The sequence below is a fragment of the Tauraco erythrolophus genome, chromosome 4 (assembly GCF_009769465.1).
Source record: "Tauraco erythrolophus isolate bTauEry1 chromosome 4, bTauEry1.pri, whole genome shotgun sequence".
In the NCBI taxonomy this organism is placed as follows: domain Eukaryota; kingdom Metazoa; phylum Chordata; class Aves; order Musophagiformes; family Musophagidae; genus Tauraco; species Tauraco erythrolophus.
The window spans coordinates 27,371,479-27,385,475 of record NC_141468.1 but is presented as its reverse complement, the minus strand read 5'-3'; the positions used below and the strand labels follow the sequence as shown (position 1 = coordinate 27,385,475).

General features: G+C 37.2%; 1 protein-coding gene across 1 annotated transcript in view; it reads left to right on the top strand.

Moving 5' to 3' along the window:
* CPED1 (cadherin like and PC-esterase domain containing 1) overlaps positions 1-13,997 on the top strand; it is a 161,292-nt gene that overhangs the window by 130,089 nt on the left and 17,206 nt on the right. Inside the window, exons 18-19 of the mRNA XM_086610494.1 lie at positions 6,098-6,215; positions 12,701-12,837. Of these exons, the coding sequence (XP_086466620.1) occupies positions 6,098-6,215; positions 12,701-12,837 (255 nt within the window). The remainder of the gene's footprint in view (positions 1-6,097; positions 6,216-12,700; positions 12,838-13,997) is intronic.

Here is a 13,997-nt window from a genome sequence, read left to right as displayed (position 1 = left end):
AAGAAACATCAAATTCTTTCCATTCCTTTTTTTCTTGTTTTCTGTTTGTAGTTTATAAAGGGTATAAGCTGGAAATGGTCACTGTTGTTGCTTGGGAAAAATATAATTAATTGCATTAGAAAAACATGCTTGCTAAGAAAGCAGTTGAAAAATCCATGCAGATATTAGCTTCAAATATTGGGGGGAAAAAAAAGCTGTAATTGTATTTAGGTACGGTTTGAAATATTTTCCAAAGCTTATGTTTACAATATTGTATTCGTAATAGAGTTGGATTTCACATTCAGCTGTCTTACTTCAACTAATTCTACTGCATCTCTGAGCTGTTCAGAATCATAATTCACAAGTTTCTGCTAGATTAAGAGCCATGCTTTTTAGCCCTTGTGAATATTTTTGTTCTGTGGTTTACAAATGTTGGACTGTTGACTATTTGGGAGCAGGAAGGCAGATACAGAATCTGACTGACATAGTGTGCAGTATTAAACATGATGTAAAATAGAATTGAATCAAAACCCTTCATGGATTAAAAGGTTTATTTTATATTCTCCATACATAAAATATATTAAATAGTGCTATGAAACTTGCAATATTTCCCCTTTATAAGCAGTGCTTATTTCTCAAAACAGTTTCTTAGCTTTCTGTGAGGTTAACATTCTCAGATCAGAGGAAGCCACTTTGCATCTGCTGTAGTGTCAAGATGAAATTTATTTATCCATATAATCTGTATATGCTTTGAGGCAGTTGTCTTTGTCAAGAGGCACCTACTGAGTTTTTCAAAAGCTCTTTAGTAGATAGTAAAGATCCTGCGTAGATACAACATTCTTCCGTCACTGGTTAAAGCATGAGACATCATTCTCCAAATAATTGTCTATGCAGAAGTTTGTGAGTGAGAGAGAAAAATCCTGCACTTCATGGCATCCTTGTATTCTTTAGACAAAATAATAAGAATTATAGCAACAACATGAATGTGCTAGTAAGAACTTGAAAGCAATTTAGACTGATGGCTGCACTTTGTCCACATTTCAAACTGTTCTCTGATGTCTCCACCATGCCTTGACAATATGGCCAGTATCTCAGCTTTTCATGTCATTCCCAGTCTCCTACTGATGTCTGTGCACTGCATGTTCCAACCCTGTGAGTGCCCAGACTCCTTTTCTAAAGTGCTTTTATGGCCCCTCCCAGATCCCTATGGAACTGAGCATCTCATAGTCTTTTAACATGTTTTTTGTGACAGTGCCTTTGGAGTCATTGGGGAAATATTACCCCATTTTTGCAGATGGAACACATTAGATTCCATACAAAACACAGTGGTGGCAATTTCTTTCCTTTAAAACATATCTGTAACACACAGACACATTACTCCATCAGTTCAAATCATTAATCCTATATTCTCTGTTTAATAGATTTGCGTGTCTTTCAATGTAGGCAATGTCTTCATCTATGTCTTAAACAGTGCTTAATGAATAACAATAGTCATTGTTCCAGCCAAAAGCAGTACTGAACTGAAATTTCTTGTGAGACTGCCTCTGTCCTTGTGAGAGCTTTCTAGACCTATTTTTTACCCCCAGGAGTTTCAGTTCAATCTAGTTAATTTGGGTGTTGAACGGAACCAGCCTGAACCTCTGAATCTTTGGAGGTTCATCTATCACTGAATAATGCAGCCAGACAGAAGGAGACGGTTGAATAGAAGTCAATATGCCAACTGTTCCTTCATTTATTACTGCCATATTAATAAAGTTGATAGAGTGGAACTAATCCATCTGCTCACAATTTATTCCCTAGCAATAAGATACAATTTCACTATTGCATGAGCTCACTCTTTGACTAATTTTATTAGAATTCCTTCAATAGCATCATTTTAAATCACTTTTCATCCAGTTTCAGTTACGTGTAAAATAGTAGAAAAAGATGGACTAAAGGGACATGAAAGGATTTCATGAGAAACTGGGGTCAGCTTAAATAGAACCAGATGAAATAAAGTTAAGTCAGTGAGCCTATGAAGGCCAACAGAAAAGTGTCCAAAACTACCTCTTTCACAGGAAGCTTTGTTCTGTCATGTCCAGAATGTAAACAGTCAAAAGAAATAAGGCAGCCCCGGCAGCATCATAAGGTGAGGCAGGGCTGTGGTGCCTTAGGGGAGGCGGCGAGGTGACCTGCCAGGCTGGTCAGCAACACTGGCCAAAGGACAGCAGGGTCAGAGCTTAATGGATGGAGAGGTGTCCTCCCTTCTTTGCCAAGAACTAGTTAATGAGGTTTATCTCATCTACTAGTTCCCAGACACTTGGGGGCTCTGGATGTTAAAAGGATGCAAGATTTTTGCTATGTATTGATTGTATGCAATGCTAAAATGAATTCCTGTGAGCTTAGTTATATTTCTCTTTTTGTTTAGTTTAAAATGTTCTGATATGCTGATCTTTTATTAGTCTGGTAGGGGCAGTCTTCAGGGATTTGGGCTGGGTGCAATTTCAGACATGAGTACCTAAGCAGAAATCACCTGGTTTTTGAAGTGTTGAGCCCGCCATTCCCATTGATCGATAGGGGTTTTAATACAAATGCAAGAAGGACTTTTACTGAGGAAGCTGAGGGTAAAGCCTAGATACAGACATCCTGGGTGGGAGTTTCCAAAGCATTCCATTCATTAACATAAGCTTATTTCCACTGAAAATGATAGTTTCAGAAACAGCTTTGAATGGACAGAGTTGGGTTATTCCAGAAAAATTCTGAAAATCCTACCTTCCTATTTTAAAATGCCTTTTCGAGCTGACAGGTAGCAGCAGCTGTAGATACGAAAAGTAGCTTTATTTTTGCTATGTGGTGCTCTGTCACTGCTGGAGCACTGACCATTCAAATGAACACAGATGGACGTTTTGTCCCTATTCAATATGACTTTTCCCAGGAAAGTCGTGGGCTTCTTACCTTCTCTCCGTTTAACTGCTTCCAGTTTAGTGGGAGCTTATGGTGTTAATCTGTAGGCAATTACTGCAATTTCAGAGTAATCATTCTTTCATTAGGGTGGAGATGGTAAAAAGATACAACAGCGATTAAAAATCCATTAATAGTCAAATTAGATCTCTTAATCGAAAGCATAACTGCAACTACAACGGTATTATCTATATGACACTCATTCCATAGTATTAGCTGCATGAGTGTGGATCATCTTTATAATGCTGTCTTTATCTCTTTCTCACATACATCTATGTGATTTTAAAGCTAGTATTGTTTTTTTTTAATATTAATGTACACCTGAATGAAACTGTGTATTGAGAGGAAATACGGTGTGGTTATTGAAAGCTGAGCTAAACAAACAAAATTCTTATTAAATAAATGAATATAAATAAATGAATGAAATAATATATGCATTAATAGACCCAGACTATTAATTCAAGAAAATTGTAAAGTAGCAGGCTCAAAAATCTGTGTGATCTCTTAAAGGCTAAAACTTTATGAAGAATCAAGTTCACTGTAGTGTGCTTTGAATAGAAACAATTCTCACTTCACACAGCAGATGGACTCCAGAAGCGTTCACTCTCATAAGTGTCAACTGATGTTGACTGAAAGCTATCTAGATGTACAGAGGAAAGCTTTATTCCTCTTTTATTTGCCAAGGTCCAGAACATCTTCCGTAAAGATAAAAGAAAATTTACTAGTAAAACACCAAACTAGTCTTACAAAGAGTTGATTCTAACTGTGCCCTGAAGTACGTGATGCAGGGGAATTTTTCTTTTGATTCTAGTCCAGACATTTCAAGGGCCTTTTTATGTCTGCCTTCTAAAAATGAAGGTTTTCAGGGAGAATAGACACAGAGCAAGAGCTATCATTTAAGTTTACATGTCTGGCTCTAATCTTTGTCATGAGTGATCTTTTGTAAACATGGTTAAGATTACAAGATGTTTCATCTTTGGGCAAGGCAAGAAGGATGTCATGTTGCTGCAGCACCTGAAGAAAACTTTAAAAAATCTGCAGGCTGTTACAAAAGCCCTTAATGTGCCATACATTTGTGCAGCTGCAGTAGATCTGTGGCTGCCGCAGATTCGTTTTGCACATTATATTAAATATGTCAATGATGATAAAGGATTCATCTCCCACAAAAGTAAAGATGAAAGAAATAAGGCTTGTTCAGTGATTCACAATCTGTCATGATCCTATAGTTTTAGATGTGAATTACGTATTAAACACAAGCAGTGTCCTTTGAAATTCATGGTTTACCCTCTTCGAACACACAACGAAGTCAAAGGGAATCGGTGGCTTAGTTTGACCTGCATATTGATTGCGATTAGTAATAAACCAGCCACATGAAACTGTTGTTAAATATATTGCCCAAGGAATGCAATTAAAATCAATTTTTGTTTGTTTAAACACATACCCTGGGCAGAGGTATGAACAAGAAAATCCCTGTTAGGTTATTTTATAGCACTATGTTGAGAGCAACGGCAGCACATTCAGGAATTTGGGGCTTTCTCGTCAAGTCCTGTGCAAATTGTTTTACTGCAAGGTAGGAGCCTTCTGATGTTAACGTTAGTTGAAGTAACACTGTCAAATAGCTGTACAGTGTGTCCAGACCCAGAGGCTCCAAGACAACATCACAGTTTAACACTAGAAGATCCCATGCCATTCATTTTGCCATAACAGCTTTCCCGAGTTATAGAGCATTAAGCAGAGAACAGGACAACTGTAGGAAAGAATCCACACATATCTATCGTTTCTCTGACTTTTTGTGCACAAAAATGACCTTAACTCTTTGAAGTCAGTGGAAAGATTTTTTAAAAAAAAACTTTTTTCCCCCCCTACCATGGAATTTAATGAGATCAGAATAATTGTGAGACAACTGTTTGACTTTGATTTTTGATTGCATAATCGAGACCCACTAGTATTTACTAAATTCCAGCATGGATTAATAGCTCCATCTATGTCAATGGCACATATCCTATTAACTGTCAAGTTTCACCTTGACGATATTAGGACACAACTGTAGTTTGCTCATTGGTCCAACTTAGGTATAGCATCCTGGATGTAGCATAAGTTCATGGAAACAGTGAATGACATTACACGACAGTTGCCAAATTAATTTTAATATCATTTTAGAAAATAAAAATCGGCATATTTTGGTGAAGAAAAGACCAATTAATTTTTTTTCTTTTTGGAGAATTACATTTTTTTTATTCTTTTTCTTTTCAAGAATACTCCTTGAAATGAACACAACCCAGTAACAGTGTGTTTCCATTTGTGTAGTTTGATTGTAACTATTTGGTAGTACTAAGCATATGCAATTCTTTAAAAAGCCCATTGCATTAGTGGTCTCTAGATCTTTACTACATTCTATTGATTTAACAATCAGTCTATATTTCTGTATCCAGGCATAAACAGATAAAATATTTCTGTGTTAATCATGGGTCTTAGTGAACTCTTCTTTAACTGGAATGTGAAAAAAGATCAGATTCTTTTCTATGAAGAAAATTAATGAAAATGATAATGTTTTTAAACATAAATGTATCCTTTACTTATGTTACCCTTATTGTAGTGTCTGAGGTTTATTATGGATTGCATCTCACACGAAGACCCACAAGATTATATTTATAATTATATTAAATCCTTCAGTAAAAACTAGTAAGTTTGTGTAACCACTTTAGTAGCTCAAACATTTTCCCCTTGAAATTTTTCTTTTTTCTTTCTCTTTTACTTTATGTACCTCTATCTCCTGAAGTTAATTGGGGGCATTTCATCACAAAAATGTTTTCTGTATAAGTGCAGATATGCATACAAAATTGCTAAGGGCAAATAGGTAGAGATCATATGATAAGTACAGATAATATGACATTACATTAATGTTAGATATGTTTTCTTTAGTACATTTTCTAAATCTTTAGCAAATGTAGTATCATACACTTACTATGATTTGGGATAATTTATTACAAAATCATTGTCTGAGTGGGAAAAGGATTCTAAATTTCATATTAAAAATATGTATTGAAGAGCAAAGGATGAATGAGTTGCAGAACCAACCCCAAATGACTTTTTTCGCTTTAAATGTCCTCGAAGAGGATTTCAAAGTCATATGGATGGGTGCAGTGCTGTTGTTTTCACAGATTTCATTTTAATTCAGGACTGTGGTTCTCGAATTCGTCCAGAGGAGTCCTGTGGCTTGCAGCCTCTGTCTCATGAATACCTCTCAGCAATTTCACAGACGGTGTTTAAGACCTGCGAAGCTGGGGACATAAAAGGTTTGTACTTAATCCTCATTCTTCTAAAAATTAACTCATGCACCTCATCATAGTGAAACCAGAAACAATATTTCCTCTTTTCTATGGACATGCACTAACCTACATACAATAAATTTAATTTATCACTTGTAATAGTTACAGAATTTTGAAATCTGATTAGTTTATGTGACAGTTTAGTAAGTTTCTAATCAGTGATCCACCATTGCTTGTCTTATCGTCATGTAGCCTTTAAAATGCATTGAAATATTTCCATCAAAACCATTTAAAATAAAAATGCTTTATTCTAAATGGAAGAGATTATCTACTAAAAAAAAAAAAACCTTCAGAAAAAGAACACAACATTTTGATCCATTTAAATTTTATATTTCCACTCTATATCGGAAACACAAAACGAATTTACAATTTCAAATCATAAAGTATGTGTCTTTATGTATATTGGTGGTACCTTAAAGAACAAGATGGGCAAATCAAACATTATACAATAACCAATACAATCAAGACATCTCTTTGGTTTAGAGGGAACCCAGATTACAACAGATTGTCAGACAGCTATTCATTTTGAGGTCACAGCTGCATGAAGATTTATGCAAGTGTACTTTAAGAAATCTGAGTAATCCACAGGACTACTCAGGTATGCAGTCTTATTCGTAGTTTAAGTTGTTACTGGATTAGACAATAAGTAATTTTATTCAATTCTTTATTAGACAAATGAAAAATAACCCAACAGTCCTGTATGGTCTACTAACACTAAGATATTTTTTATCTTGCCATAGATAGAAGCAGCTTCTCACAACAGTAAGTTTGCACAATCTAATGGAACAATCAATACAAAGTAAAAGGAATGTGGCAACCGCCTGAATGCATCACTTCGTGTGACATGGAGGCATATATTAATTCTGTGTTATACGAGGGGAATGCACAAAGGAGACACTCTTCTACCTAGCAGCATATTTTAATAACACAGCAAGTTGTGAATCATAAAGAAGCACAACCCACCCTATGCTACTATATCAGGACATAAAGTTCCTGACTAGAAAGCGCAAACCAAATCCACAGAAGAATCCTTCTGGGGCAGCCAATCTGTTTCTCCTGATGTATAACATGCTTCTTTTGAATACTGCATCTAGCTAAGTGAAGCTGAATGTAAAATATCTTTTACAGCCTTATTGCCCATAATACACACGATTAAAATGGAAACAAACTTCAGGAGATGTAGTCTCAAAGGACAAGTATATTAAACAGGGAAGAATAATATCTGCTTACAAAGCGAAGATTGCCAAGAGGTGTCTAATGAGTATAAGACGGGGGTTTGCAGTATCTGGCAACAAGTGGCAGTATAGTTTTAATGTTCCAACTGGAACTGGAAAGCATGGCTTTTTGTGGAAAATCATTCCAGATTTGTAACAACCAAATGATATCCAAATCCTGGCAGGGAACACTTTCCTAACGCATAGGGGAGCAATTTCAAATTCCCAGCTAAAGCAGCAACATCTCTTTTACCTAAAAAAGTTAAGTTTTCAGAGAAGCCAAGCAATGTCGTTTCCTCTCAGAAGAAAACTCAAAACTTCTGCAGAAGTAAGGGAGCATCATACGTGGCTCTTACGCCAGGGAACAGCTTAGTTGTATAGGGATACTGAAGTGCTATCGCAGCAAAATGTATCTATGCTGGCAAAAGCTCGTGTTTGTGCAGACATAGGCTGAGGCAGAGCAGCAGAGAGAGAGATGAAACCTTAGTTCTTCCGACATTAATGGTAAAACTTAGAAGTCTGCTTTGCAGTTCAGTACAATCAGGATTTCATGCCTCATTTCTAGCCCTTTGGTGCAGGGCAGAGACAGTAGTTCAGGATCTAACCAAAGGCTGAACTTGCTGCCTCCTGTCCTAGTCACCATGACACTATTCTTTGGAGGAAGCTCAGCATCTTGCCAAATATGCGCTTAATTTACACCATTTCTTTCTCTCTCTCTTTTATTTCTTCTCTTTTTTCTTTTCTTTTTTTTTTTTTTTTTTTAAATTGATAAATACAAATTGGAATATTCAACAGGAGGAGTTTCTCTCTTTCCATCTTGTTTGGATCATGGAATGAAATTATGATTTTATAGCAACAAAAATCCTTTTTTCCTTCTGAAAATCTCCTTTGATTCAATAGGTTTTGAACCAGGTTATCATAGGAAAACTACCTCTCTGCTCAGTATTGCTGTATTATCAATAATAGAGAAGTCAGCAAGCACTAACCATTTGTTTGGCTCCTCAGAGAGAGAATTGAGAGACCATTAGAACCTCAAATTGTGCTAAATTCCTGTGGGTGAATTGAGCTACTGCAGTCTGTGGAAATTTTGTATGCAGACAATTACAAAATCTGGTGGGTAAGAGATCAGAGCTTTGCTTCTAATGTTCTGCCTCGCTGCTGCAACATACGTGTTTTAGTTCTATCCAGCTTTCCATATTTTCTGCAACTGTATCCAGTTTAACACAATTCTGTATGAGCTTTCTCTTTGCATTCACCAGTTATCTGGATTTAGGTCCAGCAGAAACATAAACTGATGTTCAATTAAAAGAGTGTCTGCTTTGAGTACAAAGAGTAAATTTCAGTTTGGACATAAGTTTGTATCCGTAAGGCCATTTATTCTGTAACATCAAAATAGTGTTCTTTTAGTGTTCTTTTAAAAATAATTTAATCTTTGTTATTCATAAATGCAGCTAAAAGTAAAAAAAAAAAAATGTTTCTATACCCTATTCACAAATAAAACATTTTTTTAAAGTCTTAGGTTGCCGAATAGACACCAAATATAAAAGTAAACTAGTCATAAATCAACAAACCATCATTAGCATCAGTTTAAGTTAAATATTTAAATTTGGAGTTGTCGGTTTAGCATTTTTTTTTTTATATAGATAATCATTTGGCATTATAGAAAAACTTTGATTTTGATCTTGAAAGTAAAATATGTGTATTTGTGGCTATGACAATGGGAAAGGTTAAGTAAACGTAAAAGTAAAAGAGGCTGAAAGCCCTGTCCAGAAGAAGTAGAACTATCAAATCAAGAGTACAGCCTTTATTGGTTAAAACTTTATAACTTTAGGCTAATATTTTTTGAATACAAGGTAAACAGTCCTAATGATTTTTTTTTAAAAGTGTATATCTTTTCATATCATTGCAGGAGAGCAGTTTATAGGAGCACCGGCAATGTTTTATCTCATATCTTAAGCAGAAGATTTATGTATGCAACTGATAAACTGCTTTAATGAGCCAAAAATCCAGTTTACTTTCATTCTTCCTGTGGAAACCTCTTACTCACAGACTTTCAAAAAACTTTGTTTTTACCAGTTTTTCATTTGGGGATAAACTTAAACTAACAGCAGCTCTCTGTTTCTTGCTGTCAGTGAATTGTAGGTAAACTTTCACTCACCTGGTAGAGACGATGCTAACTCTTTTAGCTGAAGCACCACAAAATGCAGACTGATAGAAACGGTGCTGAAAGCTACATTGCGTGCTGCTACTTTACACAAATGGGGGGAAAAAAAAGCTTATCATTGCAATAAAAAATAAGCCTAATTTCCAATCTAATATTGATGGTTTGCAATTTTTCATTGTTAATTGTCTTCCTCTTTTATATATGAGTTTCATTTTATCTTTTAACACAATCTTATTTTTGGGGCTTAAGAGTGCATTGACTAACTTTTGTGAAGTTGCAATAGGAAAAGTTAATTGGATTAAAAATGCATAAATGTACACGCATCATTTAAAAAATCTATACAAATATAGAAACTGCAACTATTCTATTAGAATTAAATGTCAGTGCTTCCTATAAACATGAGTTTATCTCCAGATATCCTTGTTCTCTTATTTTTTTACATTTTCCACTAACCTTTAGCATATGCCAAAAATGGATCTATTTTTTTCTTACTATACCTAGAGATTTATTGAATATAAATCAAACACACTATTCAAAAGAAGCTTTTCAAAAGGTACTTATCACTTTCAGTTGCCAAAGTTTAAACTTTTGTTGTTCAATTTGTTGTTTCAAACTCCCTCCATGGCAGGGGGGTTGGAACTAGATGATCTTTGAGGTCCCTTCCAACCCTAACCATTCTATGATTCGAATGTTTCAGCTCCTCAATATTCATTTTATGTGGTTCTATTTTTCTAGTTTATTACCTAAAACCAGATCCGCTCATAAAGGTATGGGATGTTAAGAATAAAATACCATAAAATTAAGGTTCTCAGATGTTGTAGACATTGCCAGAACTTTTACATACTTGGTTTGAAAGAAAAATTGCAATGTCATGAAAAAACTGCCCAGTTTTCATATATTTTTTTAATATAAACCACTGTCCAAAACAAATTTCCGATCATTTATGAAGAGCTCAACAGCTGTGCTAGTGTCTGAATCCAGACCTCAAATCAACCAACCATTCTGTCCCTGCTCTGCTACTCAAAAGGCATGAAGCCATGAAAGGTTTTTGCATGGTACCTGTTGCTGTGTTATCTGAGACCTTGCACTTTTCAGTCTCTTCACAGGACTGCTATGAAGCTGGGAATGACCCTTTAGCCATGGGCTGCAAATGGGGTGTGGAGGAAGTGTTGCAGGAGCCAAGGGCAAGATCCACAAGTGGTGATAGAAACCTTGGAGTGTCAAAGCATAGAATCATAGAATCATAGAATCATAGAATGGTTAGGGTTGGAAGGGACCTTAAAGATCATCTAGTTCCAACCCCCCTGCCATGGGCAGGGAAACCCTCCACTACACCACGTTGCCCAAAGCCTCATCCAATCTGGCCTTGAACACTTCCAGGGATGGGGCATCCACAACTTCTCTGGGCAACCTGTTCCAAAGCATGCCTGGCCCCCGTGGTGGTCAGGAGGCCACAGCCTGGGCGAGGGACCTCAAAGCCAAGGAAGGGCTAGTGTGAGGAAGGGATTCACAATGGTCAGCACTGGAGGCTGCAAGAAAGAGGAACTGTCTAAATTCAGCCTTCGCTTTCCAGCTGAGGGCTGGAAGAGCACTCTCTGCTCCAGAACCTGGTTATACCACTGTATATCTTTAGGTAAAGATTCACTTTAACTTCTAGATAAAAAGTCTACACAGAATCTCACCCAGGGAGCAGAGTTTGGATCTTTTTTCTCCCAAATAAATTACTGGGTTACAATCATGCTATTTTTCCCCGTTAATAGATTTTGAACTTTAAGGCAGTCCTCAGGTGATGAGAAGAGTGAGGAGCGTTGTCCCTGAGGACAAACAGCTGGGTGATCAGGAAAAAGGTGACACAAGCTGGGAACTCCTCTGGGCGAGGAGAGCAGGGCAGCTCCATCTCCTCGCTCGCAGCCCAGCTCCGGGGCCTGAGCACCCCTCTTTCCCCTCCCTACGCTGTTTGCTGGGCTACCATCAGAAACCTGGCTGTGCTGGCAAGGCCAGATGGCATTGACACAGGGACCTGGGAGCCTCCGTGCTTTCCTGTGTGTGATGCCTCTAATCAGAGGCAAAAGCAGGTTTTACTGGCAGAGCTACGGAGACGCTGGGAGAGATGGTCAGGATAGTTCGCTTGTACGGGCGAGAAGAGTATTTCTTGTGTTGATCTGAATATAGAGGCAACTTAAAAGTTTTCTTTCTTCCTTCAGAAGCTAAATACCTCTGACTTCCAGGAGGACTTTGAAAAACAATAGCTTTAGAGAACCAAAATACAAAACCATTCGATCTGAGGTAGAAGATGCCTAAAACCCATGGAATTCTTGTAAACCCACTTTATGCTCCTTATCTGTAAAATCATTTTTGAAAATAGGGATTTCCTATTCTCTCACTCATCCCACTGCGGGGGAGTGAGCAAGTGCCTGTGTGGGGCTTAGGTGTCAGCTGGGGTTAAACCATGACAGGCTCTAATAAATCACATAGGTTATTCATCTCACCTTCTGAAATGTATATTTGTAGTCTGGGATGGGTCTCTGAACTCTCACAAATTAAAGAAATTAGTATTTCTGAGGGAAAGTCATCCTTTCTCATTATCTGTACATTATCTGTATAATCTTAGATTCTTTTTTCTATCGAGGGGCTCTCAAAATCCATCTTTGATCAACCACCCAACATTTAGATGTTTAGTGGTAGATGAATGAATCTTGTCTTTAGGCACTTCTGAATGTGAATATTTTCTCTTCCCATTCAACCTCCTCACCTCCTTTCCCTTTCTTGTACATCTTCTGTGGAGAAGGGACAAGCTGCTAACAAGAAAGGCGACATGAACTGAGAAATGAACCTACACGTGACTGTCCAATTTGGGCATTTGCAGCTCTTTCATGGAAAGAAAAAACTCCCATCTTTGATAAATGAAAAGGGCATAACACAGAGGAAGGAAATGGTGTCTTCGAAGGGTTGGAGGGCATTTAATTTAGGGAAAACTCCCATGACAAAATACTCAAAAATATCTCACTTGCTGTATGATAAGGCTACTCACAAAAACACAGATGAGATGCTGACATCCTGTTGGTGTTTTCCAGGGCAGTGGATCGTCCCTTGCCTCAGCTGCTCTGACAACAGGACCTGCGACTGGAGAGAAATAACGTGGCAGCCCCATGGCTGCCGATACTCTGTGCTACCCAAGCCTGAGCTCCAGCGCTGCGTGGAAGGCAGGAAGGTGTGCAACAAATTTTGCATTTTAATTCAGTTTTATTTACCTGGATATATAGTGTCCTGAAGCTTTAAAAACAATTTTATGATTGGTGTGTAAGAAAAATCCCTTTTTATTATAATTGGAAAAAGATTCAGATGGAAAATCCACAGGGATGAAAACCAACCATTATCCACATTTTAGCCTCGAATGCAGACACAGTTGTCTGCTACCATTTTTCATAGAGCTTAGGTCACACCAGTGGAGTTTCAAGACCTATGGGGTATGTGGTTACCAGTTAGAAGTGCAGTGAGTATATAAGGACTGTAAATGGAGGATGGATTTGCACTGTTCTCACAGTTTGTCTCACTTGACATACAAGTTGGATTTCTTCTGCTGCGTACCTAATGCATGGCATTGCTTGTGCACACTAATCTTACCAAGTCTTCTTGCACATTCTTTTCTTGTAGTGAAGCTTCTAAGGTGATTGCTTGGAAATACAAGGTCTCCTTAATAAGCATGCTATGACAATAAAACTATTGAGAGAGCTCTGATCTGAGGCTCAGGTACCTTACTGAGGATACAAGTATCCAGAAAGTAAGTAATGAATTGTTATAAAGATTTTTGTAGTGTATTGTCTAGGTAAGAAAATAGTAACTAAAAGTGGGATTTTGATAAAATCCAAGAACATTTCTATATGAACAGATACAAAAATAATAGTCTTTCAATTAACATTTCCTCCTTCTTTTCTAGTCATTTCTTGTCCTGCACGAAGTCCTTAATTGCCATTTGGCTTTATTTCTGCCTGTGGTTTTCTCCGTTAATATAGAGCTGTGGGTAACTCCTAACATATTTTTCTAACAAAACAGAGGTTTATATGACAGAGGAGAAGCTCGATTTGCTCCTCATGTACAAAACAAGCACTTCTGAATTGACCACAGCAAAAAATATAGAAAAATTTGATAGCTATGCTTTGGTCTTTAGTTTCCATAGACATTGGGCTGCTTCAATAAGCAAACACTCTTTGGTCAGATGATTGAAGGATAGCAGAGGAACAATATGCCACTATGGAAGTGGATTGCCAGGGTATTGCTGGGAGGATTATGCTGACATTCCCATCTCCTGAATCTGACCACTTGTGTTCACCGGTGTCAAAACCAGGACATTTGTTAAGGGTCCATTAAAAC